Source organism: Netta rufina (genome assembly GCF_964035555.1).
Source record: "Netta rufina genome assembly, chromosome: 2".
NCBI classification, from domain to species: Eukaryota; Metazoa; Chordata; class Aves; order Anseriformes; family Anatidae; genus Netta; species Netta rufina.
Genome location: NC_140124.1, coordinates 114,524,067 through 114,547,585, shown reverse-complemented (window position 1 = coordinate 114,547,585; position 23,519 = coordinate 114,524,067). Strand labels below are relative to the sequence as shown.

At 43.4% G+C, this 23,519-nt stretch overlaps 1 protein-coding gene across 1 annotated transcript in view; it reads right to left on the bottom strand.

The window, feature by feature from the left end:
• Nucleotides 1-13,198: 13,198 nt before the first annotated feature.
• Nucleotides 13,199-23,519, bottom strand: part of GAREM1 (GRB2 associated regulator of MAPK1 subtype 1) — a 104,496-nt gene continuing 94,175 nt past the window's right edge. Inside the window, exons 5-6 of the mRNA XM_084282290.1 lie at nucleotides 22,397-22,563; nucleotides 13,199-19,239 (exon numbers count right to left, since the gene is read on the bottom strand). Of these exons, the coding sequence (XP_084138416.1) occupies nucleotides 18,324-19,239; nucleotides 22,397-22,563 (1,083 nt within the window). The 3' untranslated portion in view covers nucleotides 13,199-18,323. The remainder of the gene's footprint in view (nucleotides 19,240-22,396; nucleotides 22,564-23,519) is intronic.

The window sequence follows — 23,519 nt, the reverse complement described above, 5'->3', positions numbered from 1 at the left end:
TGTAACTAGAACCAGCCATCTTGTTCTGCTAGAGCTCTGTGTGTGCATTTGTCCTTGATTTTTTTTTTTTTTTTTTTATTTTAGCACCATCTGGATCCATGTCATCTATGCTGGAATTAAAAAAAAAAAAAAATCTCAAATCCTGTTAGCAACACGTCTCCCTCTTCATCTGTGATTGCTTTTTTTTCATACATTTCATCATGTTGTGAACACCAGAGCTTGGCTGCAGCTTTCACTCATGTAAATGATGTTTGCTCATTCAGAACAGAGAGTGATGAGTTACACAAAATAACGTCAGGACTTCAGCTCAGTTTGTTAAGAAAGCTATTAGTTTATTAAGCCTGGTAGTTATTACGTTGTTTGGTAAACTTCAGTTTATTAATTGTGGTAAGAGTTTCTGTTGCCACTTGGAAAAGTCAGACTGCTACTTTTATACCTTCTTCCCTAGCAAAGATTTGTCTGTGTAAGGTGGAATTAAGGAGAGGAGCAGAAAATGAGTGTATCTATTACCTCAGCTGGGTAAAGGGTCATCTCTGCAGGCACTTCTGACAACTGCAGGTTTGCCTTGGCTGAAAGAATAGTGATCATGCTTAAGGTTTGGCATCTGTGATTGCATGGATGTGGAAAAAGAAAAGCCACTGGGAAAAGAAAATATGTTTTTTCTTAAGTGAAAAAGAGAGAGACAGAGAAAGACAGACATTGAGAAAGAGAGAGAGAGAGAGAGAGAGGATAAAATTAAGATAGCAACCCACCACTGTGGGTCACTGCCTGGTAGTTTATGGGCCACTTCTCCCAAGCAGACGCTGTCTTGCACTGTGGAGCACAAACAGTTCCTGCTACTCAGGAGCCTGCTGGTTTGGTCCCCTTTCCATAAGTTCCCACCTCACAGCAATTGACACTATGCACCTCCATTTTAAACCCATTTCCATTAGCTTCTAGCAAAGCACACCTCTCAGGCTTGCAGGCACCACGGCTCGAAGGCTGCAGTGGTACAAGCATCACAAAAACATATTTAATCCTTGGAAGCTGCAAGACTGAAGAAAAACTTGGAAGCCTAACACCTTCCAAGGCCTCTGCTGAGGAGAAAGCCAGTTGTGGCACCCTGTGCTGCCAGCTCTGCTGGCCTTGAGAAGCACCCTTTCCTCCGCAGGCTGCTGCAGGGGCAGATATAAATATTTGTCCTCTGTGGGAGGAAAGCCACCATCCCGCTCCTACTCCCCCTTGCCAGACCCTGAGCTGTCCGCCTTTCTTGGCCGTGTCCCTGAGTGGTCACACAGGCAGCCCTGCGTGGGTTGCCATCAGCCCTCCTCTGCTGCCCACAGCCCTGCCCACAACAGGCAGACAGAGCACCAGCGTGCAGCCGCCTTCCCCCCGAGAATGGAGCCTGAACTTTGGAACAGATTTGAATTTCTGAGAAATACAAATTGCCACAGACGCGTTCATTTTGAATGCAGTCCCAGCAACCTCAAAGGTACTTCTGAACTGAGCTGTGGGGAAAGGAGGAACAGAGGTTTACTTACCTTTTTTTCCCCCAAGGTGATCGGGATCAGCACAAGAATAGCTTTGAATACACGAGCAGGCTGGGATTCAGATGAGCAAGATCCAGACCTTTGTGCTAGCAGAGCTGTATAAACACCTTCATTTAACTACAGTCCTGCCCTGGTGCCCAGACGTGGTGGTGCCACTTGCTTTTCTAAGTGCATGTCAGATCACTCTCAGACTGGCTGTGGATGGACTTGCACATTTGCTTTTTGTCTTGCTTCCCACAGCATCTCAGCGACCTGGTGGAATAGGGCTGGGCTAAAAATGACATTTTTTTTTGCTCCATTCCACAGCTATTCTTTGGCTGTAAAATCCTTTCATCTTCCTTAATAGGGTGGCACTGGGACTATTTCAAGGCGTTACACAAAATACCAAGGACACGCTGCCAGAGAATAGCCAACAAGTTTAGCATCCAGGTCTGGTCTGGTGACATCTGAGACTGAGCCCAGCTATAACTTTCCTTCGTTGGGGCAGAAACACCACTGTGGGTGTAGCAAACCCATCCCTACAGCAGCAGCAGCCCAGGTTTTCCCTGGGCAGCATCTCCATAGGAAGGGATGGGCACTCTGGTGGCACCAAGACAGGTTCATGGTGCAGGAGCCAAAGTGTGCAGCCATCAGTGTGGGGCCTGGAACACAACAGGGGGGCTGTAGAGCTCAAAAGGCAGAAAGTTTGCTATCTTTGGAAATGCAAGGCTGAGCATCAGTTTCTTAATCAGCAGTTACAGCTGCTGTCAACTGCCTTCCTGGGGACCCCCTGCTGCCAGTGGAAGCGATTTAGGGAATATTTTGCCATGCAAAGATCACCTCTTAAAGGGGAACAAAAAGCTCTTCGCCATCCCTCAATTGCAGGGTCAAGGCCTTTTGCACACTAGTCTCAGAGCACTGCAAAAATGGAGTAGCCTAGTAAGCGGTAGAGAAATCCTCTCCTTTCTTTGCTACCATTTTATTCAGCATATATGTGAATGATTATTTTCTGCTGAATGGCTTGTGGAGTATCCATGAGTGCACCATTTATTTCTCTTATGTCATTAAATATTGCAACATGTTCTCCCTCCCCACTGTGTTAGGTTTTTGTCACAAGAGATGCTGCAAGCATTTGAAATATAAGCAGGCACCAATGAAGTCAAAATATGTTTTGCATGTTTTCACCCTACCAATAGTCACTGTGTGCAAAGAGGCCACGAACTCCTGAGGGCCTGGGTAGTATCAGATGGAGCCACACATTAGCAGGACTCCTGCTGCCAAAGGTCTTGTCCCAGCTGCAGCAGGGCTGTTTATCTTCAAACCTGAAGCTCTGGTGATGTTTAACAACCCAGCATGCCCTATGCAAACACACAGGAAGCTATTACGGAGAGGGAAACATTGTGGGTCCCAGCAGATGGGGCCCTGAATCCTCTCCATGGATGTGCAAAAGAGACACAAATGGGAGGAGCATCCCAGTCAGGGACTGCAGGATGCAGGCCCAGACCTCTCAGCTGGGAGTGAGGGGCAATCATCATCCACTTGCTGATGATGGCAGGGGCTAAACACTCTGATAAAAATGAATCGGGACATTCAAGCTCTGGAAGGAATGGACTTGAATGAGATAAATGCTCTTGCACTTACAAAGTATTTTTGCAATTAATTGTCCAAGTGCCCCTGGGAAAAGGGAAATCAGTTTCCTCAATTTATTGGAAAGACAGCTAAGTCAGGACTATTCGGAGATGTAAGAGCTCAGAGCAACTCAGATTGAGAAAAGGCAACGCACCAGCGCCTGGTTGTGCATTTGATCCTTGCTGCCCCAGCAATGCCTTTCAGCCCAGGCATGCCTGCACAAGCAGGGACATGGACCTGGCTGGCCCTGAAATAATTCTTGCCCCTTGTCACTAAACCCCAATGGCCAGTGGCTCTGTCCCTGCTGATGGGTCAGAGGATGCTAACCCTGGTCCTGCAAACTCCAGAGGAGTTTGATGCAACCAGCATGCAGTTATCAAGGCAGCCAACATCGACAAGCTACCACTAGATATTCGTCATAAGCATTTTTTACTTAGCGTTTCTAACCACCCTCCTGCAAGGAGGTAGGTGACTATGACTCTGAAAGTGTTGTAAGAACATCATTAGTATTAGGTGAGAGCTGAATGTTGAGATGGATACTGAGAAGTGGCAGAGTTTTTCTGTTCTTCAATTAACGAAGACGAAAACTTCTGAAGTTTAAAGCATTCACTTAAACCTTGTTAATAAAACATTATTGGTACTTTTTTTTTTTTTTCAGCCTTTTATTTCATATGTTATTTGAAAACACAGCTTCCATATAAACATCATGAGGTATAATTTTCAACTCCAGCTGAACTTCAGAACAGAAGAAAATTGCAAACAAATTAAATCAGCACCTTTCATTACTGCAGGTGCAGGAGCCTGCCATGCTTCACCAGGATCTCCAAAACCACAGGTTCAGGCCATTGGAAGTAGACAAAGTATTACAGAGATACATGCTTGAGCCTTAAAGTTCCCAAAGCTGAAAGGCTCTTGTAAGAAATCCTTTGCATTTAGAGTTTAAGTTTTAGTTTGTTTTCCCATCATTTCCTCCCCAGAATGCTCCCAATTTTTAACAAACTTGAAAATCTTGCACTGCTGATTAGTTTCTAAATTGCATTAGCTAATGGTAAGGTTACACCAACACTACTGGAGTATAAGAAGTATTACAGTCGCTCAATTTGGCCTCATACTAAAAAAAGGAAAGAAGGAGAAGCTGGCATTTCTAAGGTAAAGAATGTAAGCATATATTTAAAAGAACCACAACTGCTTTCTTAAGTATATATATTACTACACTATTTTCAGATAGCTACCACCCCTCTAGACATCACTGCAATACAGGTAGGTAGTACAGACTTCCTCAGAAATCCTGCTGTCTCAATAAATTGGAGAGAAATGCTTTCTATAAAACTATACTTTCTTCAAGTTATTGCTTCAAAATCCTCCCAGAATAATATTTTTACCCTCTTTTTTCTTTAAGATCTCATTCCAAATTTTGAAGAGGTATGTCGGTGTCCAATCCGACACTCTGTTTTATTAAGGGATGAGCTTTTGGCTTTATTAAGCTTTACTGGATAGTCCTTTGGATTACAAAGCCCAGCATGTCATTGGGTGCCTGTCTATAAATGTGGCTCTCTGCACACTATTTTTGGAGACATGGCAAGGTAATTCAGGCACTCAGTGAGCTCTTTTGACATGAAGTCATTGGGTAACAACAGATCATGGCAATTTCTGTCTGTACTGACATGTCTAAAATGTAGTGCAGAGTGGATAAAGAGTTGTTTCAGTGCTACCAGTAGGTCAGCATGTAAGTTGTTCTCTTCAAGAAAGAAAGGGAGTATTCAAATAGAGGATTTTGGTTTAGGTTTCTCCCTTTGTAAAGCAAGTTCTCAGAAATTTGACTGAATCTCAGTAGAACTTGATTTCTGCAGGGAAGCCAGTACATCTGCCAGAAGTTTCTCTGTTAGCAGGTTAGCATTGACAGGTTAATCTAACTCAATTATGAGTACTGAACACAAAGCATTTAGAAATGAAGTCACAACTGAACAGCCAACATGCCTACAAGTGACAGAAGCAGAACAGTTCCATCAACTTGAGCAATAAACCAAAGCCCATTCGTGAAAGCAGTGGGTGTCTTGCCCGAATAAACAGTGCAGGATTAGACTCTATTGCACTTCATGCCAACACTAGCTGGAAACATAGAACAGATGTCAAGTAAATAGGGAAGTGTGGGACAAAACAGAAATAATTGTAAAAATGTGCCCAAGGATAAAATAAATTGATCCTAAGACACTAACAAACATTCTTGTATGAGACAAAATGAGTCTTTGTACTGGTTTGGCTTTTATTTTCTTGCTAATATTGCATAACAGAACTACACTGGCATGATGAGGAGGGGGGATAATAAAATAACTTATCAATGCACTATTAACTCTACATGCTTTTACCTAATAATAAGATATTGATGTCTCCTTTAATGCGTGTCCCATTGTTGAGAACTTTCTCATTACCCTGAAGTAGCATACACAAAATAGCTTTTTTAATATACTCATGGCCATGAATGTTTGGTGCTAAAGACTTGCTTAAATGGTCAAAGATATCCTATTTAAGAAACAGCAAACACTTACATTGCACATTACCAACATTAGAGTGGAATCTCATTATCCATTAGCTGATATTAGTGCAATTTATAACTTACTTTAGTCTGAGCTTTGCAGAATTTCTTGATCTTTGCCACATCATCAGCTGAGAATGTGGGTGCTATTTCTTTGCTCATCAGTTTGATATTATTAGCCAGCATTATTGTCCCGGGTATTTTCCTTCGGATTAAGAGAAATGTCATGAGATTAACTATTATATAGGTTAACTATTAAATAAATACTGGACCATTGTTTTCATGACACCGAAAGCTGCTTAGGAAAGAGAATGTACAAGTGGAATCAAATTCAAAGAAATTATTAGGTTTATCCATTTTACTATGGCTTAGCAAGTGAAATACACACTAAAAGAGGATTTAACGAAGTTTCGACATCAGAATTCAAAAGAACCAGAACGATGCAACACAACTGCAGAATACAAGTGATTTCCTTCCTTCTGTACCCCTAAATGCTAGCAGATTGGTTATCTGTATTCGGTGAAGCATGGGACATCCCACCAAAGGATGTATTTTGGAGTTAGGGTTAACTTTGAGGGAATGAGAGAAGACAACTGATTTTTTGTTTTGTTTGCAAAAGGTTGATCGGGCTGCTGGGCTTTGTCAGACACTTTCCTAAACACTGATTGGAGAAGTCTGGTAAAACCCGCAGGGTGAGAAAAAAATAATCATCTTGGAAATTTAATTTGTAAAACAGAAAACAGGGAAATGCCACCAATGCCACCTCAGCTTCTGCTTTGTGAAACCATCATCCTGCTCGGGCACTGAGCTTGAGGGATCTGGCTCTTGGCATCCAGGTTGTCCCAGCCAGACCCAGCACGTCACCCTTTCGAACAGGAACCAAGCCCTGTTTCTGGCTACAAAACATATGGGGTCTTTGTGAGTGGGTCCTTAAGAGAAAACTCTCAACGTTTTTTGGTAATAATTGACCTATTTGACACCATGGTCCTCATGGAAAGCTGCTTTGCTGACGTGCCCACCTGCGATGCCATCCGGCAGTGCCTTGGGAAGGGCTGGTCGGCCAAAAGCACCTGCACTCAAGGAGATATTTGTGATCGTGTATTCCTCCTGCACATTCTCCTAAATAAATTTAAAGTCAGTACCTTCCATGCAGTCTGTGCAATGTGGTAAGCAGATCTGGTTGCTCTTGGGATAGGTGATATTCGGATATTTCCCTGCTTGTGTCAACGAGGGCGGATGTCGGTTCCCATAGTTGTGGTCACACATATGGCGAGGAAAGGAGCAGAGCACATGATGGCATTTCAGCTGCCTGTGTTGTTATTTCCATGCCTACATTACCCTGATCTGGAACTCACCCCAGGAACAAAATGGTCCCAAGCCTGTAGGATGGCCTCCCACAGGGACAAATGCCAGCTCCCTTCTTCTGGGTAGGACCAGCGACAGCAGCAGCGCAGATGGAAAGCGCCACACCAACACTCGTTGATTAAAAACCCTGACAAGTGGTGCATATTGCCTTTACACAGCTGAGAGAAAAAACACAGACGGAGCTACAACAAAGCTTAAATCCAAAATAATTACATTTTGTCACAATTCCTTCCACACGGCCCAAGCTACCAAGGAAGCGAGCTGCTGGCATAGGAGGAGAGACATGATTTGCTCCACAGCTTCTTTCAATCCCAACACGACCATTTCCAAATGTTTGAAATAGGGAGAGACTAAATCTTTTAATGCTCTCTGAAAAGCAATCAGCTCACCGAATGCATCATTCAACAGCCTCCAATATAAAATAATTAAACCATGAAAAGCTGCTACAGTAATCTTACTTTAAAATCCTAAATTCCTTTACATTTTGAGGATCTGATGGCATTGAGCACAGTCAGGCACAGGCAGCCAGCTTCTCCCCACTCAGCTACACACACCTCTTCCACTCCCTGAGCAGAGACAGCTTAACTTTATGAAGATTTGTTGTTGCAGCAGAACTATCCAGGAGATACAGCTAAATCCAAATTCATTTCGTTTCCAGCCAAATTAGATTTTGACGCAGGTTGCCAGAAGCTAATCTTTCATCTCTATTTTTCATACGTGAAAATGAAAAAAAAAAAATCAGATTCAAAAGCATTTATCATACTAAATAGAATTAAATCAAATGGAGAATTGCATGAAGAAGCTCAGTTAAAACAATCAAATTAAAAAGCCCTTTACCTGTGTGAATGTAATCTTTGATTTCTTAGAAGAGAAAAAAACATTATTAAGCAAACTTGAAAGGGAGGCTGGATCAGCCCTTTCCTGTTCCCCTGCTCTTGAACTGTCAGTCTGTCTTCACAAACAGATTTTGCTTCCTGTCTGCCAGGCAGGTTCACTTGCTTGCTTTCACACACTAGAAAAACTCATGTTTTCAGTATTGCAGAAGTGGTCGAGCTGCACGGCAAGTAGCAGGCAAGCAGCAGATGATTTTTTATTCATGCATTTCTTTTACTTACATGCATATGCACACATACGTTCAGGTGCACACACATACACACACCTGCAGTCAGCAATGCAACACAGCTTTAGCAGAAAATGAGCTAATCAGGGGCCAGCCAGCTTTTATTGATGCTCTGACTTTTAAAGAGCTCTCATGTCAAACGGCTTGTGGTAAGTATTAAAAATTAAGAACTTGCAAAGCCTTCTAGACAAAAACTATTTAAAACGATATCAGAAATAATATTTCAGCAAAATTGAAGGAATTATAATCCATTTTTTCAAAAAAAAAAAATATCTGAATCTTCCATTACATCAATTAAAATGCATTTATGAACTTGGCTTGCAGCAAAATGGAGAGCAATAAACAGTGGCTGCTATGGAGAATGGCTCTCTGGAAACAATTTTCCTGATGTATAACACAGGACTAAGAGGTTCAATAATGTCTTGGGTCAGAATTTGCTCATGAACATTGTTTCAGCTTTTTGGCTGGAATCCCCTTTAGCTTCAAAAGATCCTATTTCATTTCAGGGTGAATTTTGTCAGAGGAAACTCATGCAGAAAGTTTGGTTTCACAAACAACTTGAGAAGTGCTGAGGTTGGGGTCTAGGACAACGTTTATGTTGATCCTTGTATTTGGGACATTTCCTTCAGAACCACATGAATAAGTGGGTATAAAGCACCTCTCTTGAGAACCGGGAGGGCTTTTTTCTCCCCAGTCATACAATCATAGAATCATCTAGTTTGGAAAATACCTTCAAGATCATCCAAACATCAACCTGACCTACTGAGTCCCAGCACTAAACCATGTCCCTTAGTGCTATGTCCATGCGTCTCGGGCTGGGCCTCCATTGCTTCTCCTAGGCTTGTTTTTCTTCTGTGTGGGGGTCCTTTGCACTCAGAGGTGGCAGTGTGGCAGAGAGGTCTCTCATCCCTGTTAGGAAGTTCCTCCTCACTGCTGGTCTGCCACACTTCAAACATAAGACTTTCCAAAAGAAATTGCAAAGTTGCACCTTGTATATGGAAGTCCATGGCTCCAGGAAGGTTCTGGATCAGCCCCGCAGATTCAGGCATAAGAATAAGAACCTGAGGCCTAAATATAACCTTTTCATTTATGTTTTGTCCTTTAATTTTTCTATTTAAAACCATCAGTTGGAATGATATCAATTTTCATGGGTCATCTATATGGTTTTACTTCAGGTAGATATTTTTTCTTGTAAAAACACTGGTTTAAGGAAATATGAACACAAGCTATTTGGCCAAGTTACAAAAATCAAATTCCAGCTGCTAGCTATCAAAGATAAATGAAGTGATATGTGCTTGTGAAACTGAACACCATGCAGCTAGATGGTAGCAGGGGACGACTCGATATTCCCCAGAGTGGGGAAAAAACAAACTGCTTTCAGGGAGGTAGGAGCAAAAATATCATGCCATATAGCAGGCTTGGGGATGGGTTGATTTTTTACATGAAGAACTGGGAAAGAAGTACTTTTTTTTTTTTTTTACTGTTTTGTATTGTTTTGTTGCTCTCCCAGTTAGAGAGCTTTTAATGCTTGGTCCACTGCACTCCTGCAGAGGTTCAGTTTCCAAGCCCTAGCTTTTGGCACTGCACAAGCAGATCAGATTGAGCTCTATTAAGCTCAAAGCTCAGTTCATGGGGAGATCACACTTTCTTCTTTCAAGAAAAATAAAATAAAGCTGTAAAGCTGTATTAGAGAAGAATCAAAAGAATAAACAATATGTGCCTAAGATTTTTTTTTTTTTCCAGGAAGGAAGGAATGGTTATTGCAAAGCTTACTGGATAGGTAAGAGAAGACTGCTTTACTGCCATTGCCTTTCATTTCAGGAAAGAGAAGACACAAACATTCAAGTAATCAATAGTAAGGCAAGAGGATATCCATGATGTAGATGTAGATATGCTAGTCCCTATTGCAGTCCCACCAATTTGCTAACAAAGGGAGAAATGCTAATCCAGTACAATTTTCCAAACTGTTTGAGGAACAAGAATATACCCTTTGTCTTCAGGAGGAACCTGGATGGGAGGCTACAAGGATGGCCCATGCTTTGCCTGCCAGGAACAGAAGCTGTCTGGCACTAGCATTTGTGATCATTTTTATCTGTCAGATGTTTCTCCCGTTTGCAGATCTGCAGTTAAACAAATAAGGTTAGCCAAGATATATGCAGTTCTTCAGGGCTCTGCCAGTGTCAACCCATTAGAGTTTCCTCCTGCTTTCTGTTTGCATGAACCCACTGGAAACCCGGCCCTGGCATCCTGCCTCACTGACCCCTGTATTCATTAAGAATAATTGTTGGTGCTGTGTAATGGAACAGCAGCAGCACAATTAAAACAGATCCTTCTTGTGGCAGCGCATTTATGGGATTGGCAATGAGTCCTGATGAGTTCCCTGACCCCATCTGTCTTTTTCCACCACCCCTACTGCAGGTTTCATCTCCCGGCAGCCGTGTGCTGGTCTGACCCTGCGTGGGACGTACAAGTAATACATGAAGCAAGAGCACGCTTCCCTCCACTTCCTTGCCACCTCCTCAGACTTGGCATATATCATTTTTTCTTCTTCCTCCCGGTTTTCTGTTCTTTTGTTCTTCTTCCTCCTACCCCAGACTCCCTCAGAGGAATGGTTTTCATTTAATCCAAGAGTGTTTGGCACTAGATTTCTTTTGTCCTGCCTGCGAGTCAAGGGCATTTTGAGGTCTCGTTGAGCAATACATAAGGACTTGGGTCATATTTCTATTGCTCACATCGTGGTGGCCTGGATGCCCATCTTGAGCTTTCTACCTTTGAATTTCACAGTGAGAATGGGGAGAAAGACACCCTTCTGTCAAACCCACTCTTCATATCAGTTTTTCACTGCGTTGAGTGAAAATGGGTAGCAATGCTTTATCTTGGCAAATGATAAGCACTGGTTCCTGGCAACTGAATAAAAATATAAATACTGACGACGTTCAACAAAAACTGGCCTTATTTGAGCATAGAGGGGGAAGAAAAAAAAAAAAAAAGGAGAAAAGGAATATATTAAAATTAATCTTGACTTTTTGAGCATCCACCGGAGTTGCCATTTCAATGCCCACCATACAGGCAGAGGCAGCATTTAGCAAGGGATCCCAAGGGAATCCCTAAAACCCATGCTGGAGTGAGAGCAAGGCTGCCAGGGAGCTGGTCCAGCAGCACCAAGGGCCTGGGCAAAACCACCTAATGGCAGCCGCCCGGGCAGCCCAGATTTTCTGCTGTTCATTCAGCAGCTGCAAATCCCACCATCTGCTCGTGGCATGGAAGAACCATAGAATGGCTTGGGTTGGAAGGGACCTCAAAGATCACCTATTTCCAACCCCCCTGCCATGGGCAGGGACACCACCACTAGGTCAGGTGGGTCAAGAAGCAGAATTAAGGATCGCTGTGTCCATGCTTGCAGCTATCAGTCGCACAGGAGAAGGCAGTTGTGTAGGCTGCGGGCGTCTGGAGGTATGCAGCATCTTCGTACCAGGGCAACAGAGCATGATGATGTGTGTCCCAGGCTGGCGATGACCTGAGGGAGCACAGTCAGACACAGAAAGGCACTTGAGCCTCTAGTCATGGCGTGGTAGGATGGGACGGCTGGCTCCTGCCACATCCTGAAGGCCACAGCATCACAGCTCAAGGATAGGAGCCCCTGCAAGAGGGACAATGGATTAACTGTTCTCCTGAGAGACCTAGAGGAGGTTTACTTAGCGAGTGTGCTGTACCAAGAGGGGAGGTATGCCCACAGGTGTTAAGCTTGCACTTCCCCAAAGGAAGAAGGCCACATTTTCAGGTCGCTCCCCAGCCTACAATCCCAACTGGTATTTACAGGTAGACACAGTGATGAGAGGCAGACAGGAGATTGGCATCAGAACTGATGACAGCCGTAACACACGTACACAGAAAATGCCTCCCTCCGAACAGCACTTTCCTGACAGGGAGACGGCCACATCTTGCAGCGGGTAGTCTTTCTACTTCATGCACCGAACACTTCCCACCAGACCCTTTCACACAAGCCTGGAGCAAACTGGTGGCAGCATTAAAAAATCTAAATATTTTCCTTCCCCCTCTTCAGAGATGTGTCCTAGACAGCTTTGCTCTTGGTGAGCAAAGAGGTTTTAGTTGACTTCCGAAAGCAGTTCTGCCTCCCGCCCCCGCACTGCGCGCATCCTGCCTCCACACATGCTGCTTGCCTGTCCCAGATGTGAAGGTTGGAGGCAAGCAGACCCCATCTGTCTCAAATCTGAGGGCAACCACTGTGGCAGATCCTGCCCTGCTTTATTTCTCATAAACATATATTAACGGGTCCCACCACAAAACCCTCCACAACTACCGCTGTGCTGGAGAAAACTTTTCTTTTGGCCTAGCATCAGTGAGCTTTGTGCCGAAGGGGAATTTGGCACGACAAGCAGCTTATCCGCACGACACATGGATGGCTGTGGAATTGACGTTTTCCCCTGTTGCTGATATTGGAGGAAACATAAACAGGCAACCTAGAGGAGAACATTGCTTTTTCTCTAATTCTCTCCCCAGCCAATACATGATTTAGAGACCATGCAAATCAGAAATACTTGTACATGGTCTCATGCTTAAAAGCGTATCCAAACTACAAATGAATACATTTTCTAAAATATAGATAATAGACCGAGGGCTCAGGAAAATACTGTTTTAGGTGAGTGTCTGCTAGAAACAGGAAAGCTGTGTGGCAACAAATTCTTCGGGGAATGCACAGCTCTTCTTGATGCGCAGGGGATCAAGTGAAATTAAAAGACAGGGAAAACCAGCGATGCATCCTGAGAGGTTACACACAGAAGCCTGATTGCGCTTCTCAGTTGCCCCCATCCTACTTTGTGAACTCAGTGTTTGAGAAGCGGTTATTTCTGACTTACATTGAGATGAGCAGGAGGATAAGCCAGTGAAATTACTGAAGGAAAAACCACCATTTTATGTAGCATGTGCAACCCAAATGATTTAGTATAACAAACTCAGTACACGTTTAAAGTATCATGAAAATAGTGTCTTTAATATACAGTTTATATACTTACAATACACGGTTTAAATTTGTTCATATACATTACAGGGATATTTATTTGCACCTGGTTTAAATAATAATCTGCCTTCAGCCTTACACAAAAGCCCAAAACAGCACAGAATTCCACAAAAACCATGCTTTGTTTTATAACGGAAATGTACTAAGCTGAAGTTTTGGGGCTTTCTCTTTTCTTTTTGTTCTTTTTTTTTTTTTCTTTTTTTTCCCAAATGTTACTTTTTTGACCTACCCAAAGTGAATCTAAAGAACTAAGAACTAACAGATAATTTTAATATAATTCAGAAGATTGTCCAAGTCAAGAGAATCACTCTGCAGATTTTTGCTCTGAGAATTTGGTTATTATGCACAGAAACGGCGAAGTCTGAGCAACTTCCAGATTATCAGAAGCTTAAGACATAACAAACAAAGAGTCACTTATTGCTAGGTCTCGACAAGGGGCCTGAATTTCCTTACTGCCCTGACATCCCTAACACCGCAAATAAAATGGACAACCCCTTGCTTCGATTAAGATTTCATTCGTACCTTCCAGTTCGCACACGGAAATGCTACAACTTGCAGAGCATCAAAGAAACAAGACAGGAGAGCAGGGCTAAAGCCCTTGTCCTGCCCCAGATGGCTGGTGCTTGGATTTTAGGCAGCCTGGCCCATGGGCACCCCACCGGGAACTTACAGCCTCCACTCTCCCCCTGCACACAAGAAACTGGTGCCAGCAGGCTTTATGTAGCGGGGAGGCAGTCGAGGAGTTGATTCAAGAAGAAGACAGAGGAGAAAACACTTCAAGTATTTACAGACAGAATGAAAATATGCTGTTTTTGAAACAGTATTGCTATTTACACTGTTTTTCTTGAAGCTGTTGTGGAATAAAGTCAATTAAAATGGCAAATAAAACTGTTGTTTTGAAAAAAAAAAGTGCAATACACATTTATTTCAAACCCTTGCTTCTAGCTGCAAGAACACCTCAAAACACATTTTCCTTCTAATTTTGATGGACCAAATGTTTTCTGTCTCTAAATTTCTAGCCGTAGGCAATTTGCACAACACAGCAAGAATGCAAATAGGCATTTTGAGTTGATGTCAATATAACTTTGGTTAGCCAGGCAGGCAGCAATACAAAGAATCTTAATCCTAGGCACGAGTGTTTAAAGGAAACAAGCATTTCCCCTCAAATTTTCTCCCCGTTCCTTCTCCCTGTTGCCCATTCTGTTTCCAATCCAGAAAAGCCCCTTTGCTACAATCTAGCTTTTGCAGCTGAGGGCGACATCAGTACTTGTGCCACAAGGATGTTGCATAGAAAGGATGTGTTTCCTGGTGTGGGATAACGAGACAACTCCTTACATAATGACAGGCCAGAATTTTTGCTACCAAGCCCCCCAGACAAGCAAGAACCCTGACAAAAATACACAACTTCAGATACCACTAATGAAATAAACACCAGAGGCCTTGCGTTTATTTAAAAGGAGGAAAGAAATCCAAAGTTGGGACTGGCAGGGCATCTCTAAAACATGAGGGATTTTCAGCCCACTGCGGCATGACAGGCATTCTCTGAACACAATGGCTACACCTCTAGTAGCAGACCAAACAGGCCGGAGCCCACTTTTGGACCCTGAGGACACCCAGCACAGCTCCCCCACCAACCTGGTTGAACTCCACTCTCTGCAAAGCAAGACTTATACCCCAGGGACCAGTGACTGCCAGCCCCGGGGCTGTGCTGCCTGGGATCACCCCGTGCATGGGCTGGTTGGCTCGCACCAAAGCCATGCAAGAGCCCACATCAGCACCTCAACAGCAAGCGGCTGCCATGAGGGTACCGCTCGGTTTACTGGCACAGACGTAAGCTGGAAGCACTGCTGGTCTTTGAGGTGAGTTACAGACCACTGGATGGCTAGGAACAGAGCTAGTACCACTTGCCAATGACAAACTGGAGTCATTAATACCATTATGAACTTGTGTTCAAAGCACAGACCTGGCTGAGTGCGCTATTCAGGTTAAACACCAACAGGGCCACAACCTGCATCTTGTTTAGACTCAAAACACGTCAGTAACTTGCATGAGTGCACGAATCATTAAATGCCTCTAAAATCATGAGCGCCCTTAAAGGCACGTGTGGAACTAGGAAGCAGACCGGCTATAACCAACACAAGGCGACCAACACTACAATCACCAAAGGCAAGTCTGATCAAACGTGGAGTGCTGTCTCCTCTACTCGCATCAGCTGGCAGAAAGTCCGTACCACAGGGATACTCCTCAGAGCCTGCAGATCTTTCCAATCACAGTGGGAACACTGAAGTGACTTTCCATCTTGAAGTACCGTAAGTAGTGCAGCATTTTGTACCTTTTATAGATTGAAGTCTCCAGGTTTTACACCCCACCTTTATGAAGAGACTGCGTGCTCCTCTGCTGCGGCCTGAAGGACTTCTCTGCTCCTCCCCCATCTCCAAAGTGCCGCCTTCTCCTTAACACTAGGGACTTGCTGTAGGACTGATGTAGCTAAGTTGGGCTCCTGTATTCAGGCCACCTTTTACAGTGCCAAAGGCACCAGAACAGAAGCTTCAGTCCTGCCTGGGCATTTGTGCAGGTGGCACGATGCTGCAGTCCCATCATTCACACAACACACTGAGGTTGGGAACACCTAAATAGCTTTAAGGGGTTTGGAAAGTTAAGCTGATGGGCTGCTCAGGGTTACAGTAAATGTCAAATGCTAACACACTATACTAACACACTATACATAAAAGTAAGTATGCAGCGCCAAGCCAGAACAAGACTACTGGGAGGACATCGATAGCAAGTGTGCAATTAGAGGTTTCAGCTGTAGTTTTGTACCTAAGATCTGCTTCTGAAATCGTGGTACACTGCTGTGCCTTTCTACAGGTCAGCTTTATTTTGGTCTGTGGATACAGGATGTCAGTGCAGCAAACTCATGAATGCAGATTCCACCAAGGCTCTTTTTTTTTGCATGTTGAATGTTCATTAGACATACTGAGGGTTAAAAAACAAATCGACTTTAATTTGCATGTGCCTACCAACAAGCACACACATCAGAACAGTACTTGAATTTGACTTAGTCTTAATTGAAGTTAAAATATTTTAGGACAGTAATTAAAAAGCATCCAGAAAAAGCTATCGATCTGTTGCTAAAAGTCAATACATTAACAAAAAGATTAAGATTATGAACTCTTGGGGTTTTTCTATTGGGATAGATTTTGGCTCACTGCCTTCTAGTACCCACATCCAGTTGTGCTTTATTCTCTGCTTGGGAACTGGTGGTTTGCATTATTGCAAGACAAATGATGCGTCTTGGCTTCGGCATGGAGACATGACATGAAATTTGCCCAGGCAACAGAAAGCTCCACTTGCTCCACATTTGTTTTAATGAGTCCACATTTTAATTGAGAAAACAGGCAAAATTAGACTGTCTTTTTTGTCCCTGCACTCTATTTTCTCTTGACGCTCCCACTGTGTGCCCTGGAGGAAGAGACACTCTTTGTCCTTCCAAACAAGAAAGGCAGGTGATGGTGTCACCCCAGGCAGGGCTCTGATCTGCAGCAGGTGAAGGAGCCAGAGCAAGGTGAAGCTGCTCCAGCTTCCCTGGCTCTGACTCCTGAGGACCTGGGATATGCAGCTGCAGAAGATGGACTCTGCAGACTTTCCTGAGGGCCTCCACAAATCCTTGCCTTCAGCACTACAAAGGCGGGGGATCCTGGGGTTCTGAGGTTATTTAGACATGTTTCTGAGAGCTCTACCAACCAACAGCAACAGACTATCAAAAGTCAATCCTATTTCTAGCCTTCTGCATGTAAATTCAGAAGGTCTCCTGGGGCAGCCTCATACCCCCTTCCCATGTCTGCCCTCACTTCTGACTGCTACTTCTGTGTGGTGTCTATTGCAGCGAGTTTTTGCAACTGGGCAATTGAGTTGACACGTCTTAGTGATGCTGCAGTCTTTCCACTTTGACACCCGTGTTCTCCTAGCCCACTGCAAGTAAGACAGGTGAACATCACAAGCATTTCCCGAGGCATGGCCCAAGCTCTCACTTGGCCCCTTCTTATCAGCGTGGCATGTACTGCTTCTGTTCCTTCCCACCTCTCCAACGTTTTATTTCAAAGGCATCCTACAGGAGTACTATCACCTTCCCACACAGATCCGACTCCAGGAATAGCACAGCACATGGAGCACATTTTCAGATGACTGTAACAGCAGCAGAGGAAACGTAACAGGTTTCCTTTGGCCAGTGTGGAAGGGCCACACTAACAGGCTCCTCTGATGGATGTGCTGGCAGCTGCGAGGGGCAGGATCTGCTGGGAAGGGTCTGTGCAGGGAACTGCCTTTCCCATGAGAAAGCTGCACGACCCGAAGTCGTGCTGCTGACTGCAGCCATCTGACTACAAAAGCAACTTTTGAAATCCACAGGTCATAAACTTTTAATTGGCCAGGGCAGAGTGGCTCAGTAGGAAAATCCCCCTTCTCCCTCCCCTTTGGGCACTGAGCTAAGCAAGACTTTTTTTTTTTTAAACAATTAACTCTTTTTGTTCAAAGTAACATGGAAAACGTCCACATTACAGGTAGTCAGGAAGATACTGTTAATAAAAATATGCTGCAAGAGTAATGTATTAGTGGCACTTCACAGCAATTCTTAACATTTTCAGATGTAGTGTCAAAACCATGTTTTTGTATATCTGAACATGCTTTTTGTTAACAGAAAAGGAAAAAAGTCACAGCATGTTGCCAAATATTATTTGAACAGAAACAATCCTGTAAGAAATACATTTTTTTTGCAGTTAACACAAAACTGTAAACTGGATTGGTATGTGTCTTTCAGCATCAAATTGTTCAGTAATAAATACGAGTAAGTCTTAACAGACTACAGAGTAAGTTCCTTTAGTGTCCAGTTTTTAGCAGCTGTTGAATGTTCAGGGATGCACAAGGCACACCTCTGCAGATTCTCTACCTTTATTATCGACATACCAAAAAAAAAAAAAAATCCGTTCACCACTCAAAAACTTTTATCTGCATAGTAAGAATTTTTCTACTACTATTTACAGGAGGGGCTTTTAGTGCAAAAAACAGGAAGTGATGCATGAGCTGAAGTGCATCTAGCACATCTTGTACAGTTCCACTAAAAACTAGTCAGCATCACATCTTGGGCCTCCAGCCGTTAATGAACTGCAGTATTTTCTTCACCTGCAATTTGCTTAGTTTAAAGTCTTCTGACAGGATTTCTTCTGTAAGCTGAACCAGTAAATTGCCATCAATCTTCTCTGTAACAAAAAATGATATGACATCTTCTGACAGCCCAATGAACCTCAGCGATTTAGACACTTCCTCTATCGAGAGTCCAGAAAGGTCTGTGGGTGGCTGCCAGGGAGAACCATCCCCGCAAGACCTTGGTGCTAACTGGAGGTGGAGGGGAGACGAGAAGGGATAGGACACAGAGAATGTGTCCTGCATGCCCTTTTTAACGAGATACTGATCTTCCAACAGGTCCGGAGAACCAGTTTTCGATTCCTCCTCGGCACCATCTATTTTTAGTGGCAAAGGACCCATGTCTGTAACTGGTTTCTCTTCGCTCGGCTTCGGTGCCCGAGGAGGTAAGGCAGGACATGAATGACTCTGCTTTGTGTTGCTGACTCCCAGAGTTTTCTCATCAGTGCAGTCTAGAGAGTAACTTGCTGACTTTGGGCAGCTGGAGATGGTGTTAGTGAGCTCTGCGGGAGTCAGCTGGGAGTACCCCGCAGGGAGCTCACACCCATCGAAGTCAAAAGTCAAAGGTGCTGGACAGTTTCTCTTTGGCGTGCCTGGAGTCTTCTGTCTGGGGTAACTGTAGCTCCTGCTTGGATCGAGCAGGAAATCGCTCCTATTCAGGCCCTCCGCAGTTCCCGAAAAATGGTTTGGCCAAGATAACCTAGAAGGCAGAGCTTCAGTTGAAGGGCTTCCAAAAGGCATCGTGTTCTCAGGCTCTTTGGATTCGGTTTTCATCATGGTACAAGGGTAGCAGGAAACAGGTGTGCTGCTCTCGGCTGGGTTCGCGTTGTCGTTCTCTGTGACATTGCTTAAGGAACAAAGCAGAAAGGATGTAGTTAGTACAAAAAATAAATAAATGTGGCATTTGAATAAATTCATAAATCATCTGACAAAATCAGAGGGTGGCTGTCACAAGGAAAGAATCTTTTTTCCTCCAGCAAAATGTTTCAGATTTGAATTAACAATACGTTTGAATTCCACGCTGACAGTTCTTTTACTCTTCCTACAAGCCTGACAAGATGCTGATGTACCCAAAAGCCTCATGAGGAAGACTCATGTCTTGCTTCTTCAAGCTCAGAAAAAAAAAAAAAGAAAAAGAAAAGATGTCTCAATTCAGTTTTGTGTCATCTCCCAAATATTTTTTCCGCTGCTCAACTCCTGAGGGACATCACTACGGTAAAGGAACAGCCTCATGTATACTGAAGATTTTTTAATCCTGCATTCTATATTTATACTCTGCAGATGTGTCACAGTAGACAAAAGTTCACCATAGGGGAAGTTTACCATTGTGCTAGACACAAGCTTGATTAACCTAAGAGATGACCAGCATTCTGGGGCCAGCATTTTCATTTGGAATTGCACCAGTGTACAGTACAGTAACGCAGAGGACATCGTTGTTTATTGCCAGAGGAAGATTTTTACCCAGAAGGGCAAGTAGACCTAGCTGCATTTGCTGAAATACCAGTCTTTAAGCTTAACCCACAGTAAGTTGTTTGTCCTCATCTTGAAAAAGTCATGACAAAGAAACACTTGCTTTTCAAAGGCACCTAAAGAAAGTTCGCCTGACCTACTTCCAGGCGGTAAATTAAGCTCAGCCTGTCCAAGGAAACTGATGGTTTATATCCAGGTTTTCCCAAAAGACTTAGATGCTAACAGAAGCATGCAATCCATCTCCAAAAGCAAATGTTTGCTGCTTTTATGCCACTTTCTAAAAGAGAGTCTGAAGGATTTGGTTGGTCTTTGGAATTCTGGCCAATTAAGCCAGAACACCACAAAACCAATTAACAGACTTATAAAATCCTTACCTAACACAACAGAGGGAAAACAACAGTTGAAATAATTGTTTTAATTACTCACCTCTCTCTCCTGGAAACTAATTACTCAAGGAATAAACTAGGCAGCCATTCTGTGACAGCTCAATGAAAGCTGCTTGAAGAGGGCAGCAGCTTTCAAAAAAGAGCATGGTTTTGAATAGATTGCCACAGCTTTCAGAGAGTGAAAGAGGAAGCCAACCTGGACTTGCCCAGCTCAAATGCTAAGGACAGACACATAAAAGCAGATCTAATCTTCATCACTGGAAAATTAGTCATTAAACTCAGCTCCATCATAGGCAGTTTCCCTCTCTAACCACTCACTCTCCACTCCACGCTCTCCAAACTTTTCTCTTTTTCTTGCATAAGGCTGCCAGTTAAAAAAGTTGAACATTAAGAATAGACCTTTTTTAAAACTCTTACGAAGGATACGCCATCCACTGGTCATCTCTGGCATTTAAAGGCCAGTTGGTGTAACATGCACATTCAAAAGCATTTTATCACAGATCTGGGTATTGGGATGTTCAATTCAGAGTAGATAGTCAATGAGGTGTTATAAACAACTTAACATTCACAGGAATTAAAATGATTGATCCTGCTTCTGTTCTCTAATCCAATATTAGAATTGGGAATATTTAATGATTTAAAAGATTAATGGAATCACCAAAAACTGATGAAGTAACATAAGTAACATTTTCAAAGTGCTTCCTTACTCATCCTCCACCAGAATTAACCCACTGGGACTCAGTGCCAAAGGACACGAGAAACCTTACATTTACAGGCATTTTGGTTGCAACCTTTCATGATCTAGAGAATAAGATCACTGATCAAAATGGCAAGACTTGAAAAGCAACTTTCTAGCAGCTTCATCTGCAGCACTAGGTCAGTGCCACCAAAATGGAGATACCTGGACTGGACTGGACTGGACCCAAGCTGCAGATGAACATAATACAAATTTTGTGAAATCACAGGCAAATAATATCACCTGCATTCCTGTGAAACCGTACTTCTCATTGTTTTCCTGGTTTCTCGGGAGGCAGATGTACTGTTAGCTATGAGGAGAGAAAACAGCATTTGGTGGGCCCCAAATTCTGGGAGGTCTTGTGCTCAGCCTCCTGTGGAGTAGACCTTGACAGAACTACCCAACAGACTTTCATAAAAATAAATGAGTAGCCTTGATCTAGAGTGATCGTTGCCAGATACACAACACTAAGCTGCAAATATGCAGTATGGCTTAGAAAGGCAATTCCAGTACAAGTTGTTATACCAATTGCATCTAGACTGAAACAACTGTAGTGGCACTTCTGATCAATTCATAATACTTGGACAGGCATTATCCTTCTACTTTCTTAGAGACAAAATTGAAGAGGTACCAAAACTAATGGCAGCAAGACATTAAAGTCTAAAAGGAGGTAAGGCTTCAAAAGGCATATACGCTTTCTCAAGGCAAAGGAAGAACGCTGCAACGGTAAGGAAAGACATGCAGCCATGTAATTCAAAATCCACCCTCAATTTTCGACTAGCCCGAGTGGATTTTCCAGTCTGTGGTTTAAGTTTGTCCTGAAGTGGGTTTGATCTACAGGCTGCGTGGCTGCATTTTGCTTTACCTCGCTTTGCATTCAGTGGTGTCTGCTGACCTCTCTGTACTCCATCACACCCACCTGTAGGTTCACATATTGCTGGCATTAAACATTTCCTGATTACCATGCCCCTCTGTGCCACAAGTTAGCAAGAGATGGTTGCACTGGATGCATATAGGACTGAATTTCCTCCTGAAAACTACCTTTGAGCTGATCTGGTTGGAAGATTCATGCCATTCAAAAATATACATAAACTGCAAGGGATTTTCCACTCAAACAGTCTCTGCCATCGTATGGTGAGATTAGCTACAGCAGCATGTGCAGGTATTTAATATAAATTGCTATGTTGTATGTAATAAAACATAGTTTCTGCTGGAGCTCTGCTTCCTCTTCAGTTTTTAGAAGTAACATGATAGGTTAACCCACTTCAAGAACAGTCAGCAACTCTGACTCAGTACTGTGCCCTTATAAACAAGCACCTTCAGGAAGATTCCCCCAGTTTCAATACTGCTAAATGTAACTTTCTCAAAATGCCAAGTGCTAGCATGAGGCTTCTCACAGCTCACACACATACATGTTGTGCAGTCCTGAAGAATAGTAGGACAGAGTAGGGCTGGGAGAGCGGGTCTGTTGTCGTGCAGGTTTGACTGTGCGAGGAGGGATGGAAGGACTGGTGGAGGATGGCTTTGAACTCCGTGGAGGGACAGGGGGAGCATTCAGGAGCCTGCATTCCTCTTTCACCTGTACAAAAGAAGAACACGTAAGTAAGCAGCTAGAAAATCTGGGCAACAGCACTCTCAGCCAGATGAAGCACATCTGGTTCAGGCTTATTCTATGAAAGGAAATAATTAAAAAGGGAGAGGAAAAGAAAAATGATGCTAAGTATATACATTTGCAACAGTATGTGGCTGTCATAAGGAAGACCAAAAGAATGCCTTATTACCAGCAGAGCTACTAACAGTCCTTTTGGGTACTTTGAAGTTGTTTGATATCCACTCATTTAAAAAGCAGCAGCAATGAAACTATATAAAAAAACCTTCCAGTAACATACAAAACCAGACGGACTGTTCCAGATATTTTACATTCTGTAAGAAGCAATTCATTAAGCTTAAATTCTATTAGTGTTGTTTATTTAGATGTAATAAACCAAGCTTACGTAATGAAAAGATCTCAGCAGACTCCGATGTTTCCTGACTTATTTAACCAGCGATACGCAGGCATCCAGCTCTAGGATAACTCCCTGCATCCCTCCCCAAGGACTAGCACACGCATCACGTATTTACCAGATGCACCCAGGACTTATCTATCTGCAGGAGAGCGCTAAAACAGACTTGATCTTGGTGGCTACTCTCAATTCTTGCCCTTTGCTCCTCCTGAGAGTGCTGTGGTGGTTGGGCTGCTCCTCCCTTCCCATGGGCTGCTCTTCCCCTCCCAGCAGAGGCCACGGCACCACTGGCCGTGCTCCCTGTCCCTGGCATAATTCTAATGCCAACCTGATGTAGCAGGCGTGTGGAGCTGCTTTTCACTATGTAAATTATATATATATATATATTTATATATAACACACCACACAACAAAAACAACTAGAAGTCCCTTTTCCTTCACCCTCCTCTGTGTGTATAAACCATGAGCTCAAACTGGGAGACTGCAGTGTTCCAGTTATTTGGATGCTGGCATTCAAATCTGGAGCTTCAGTC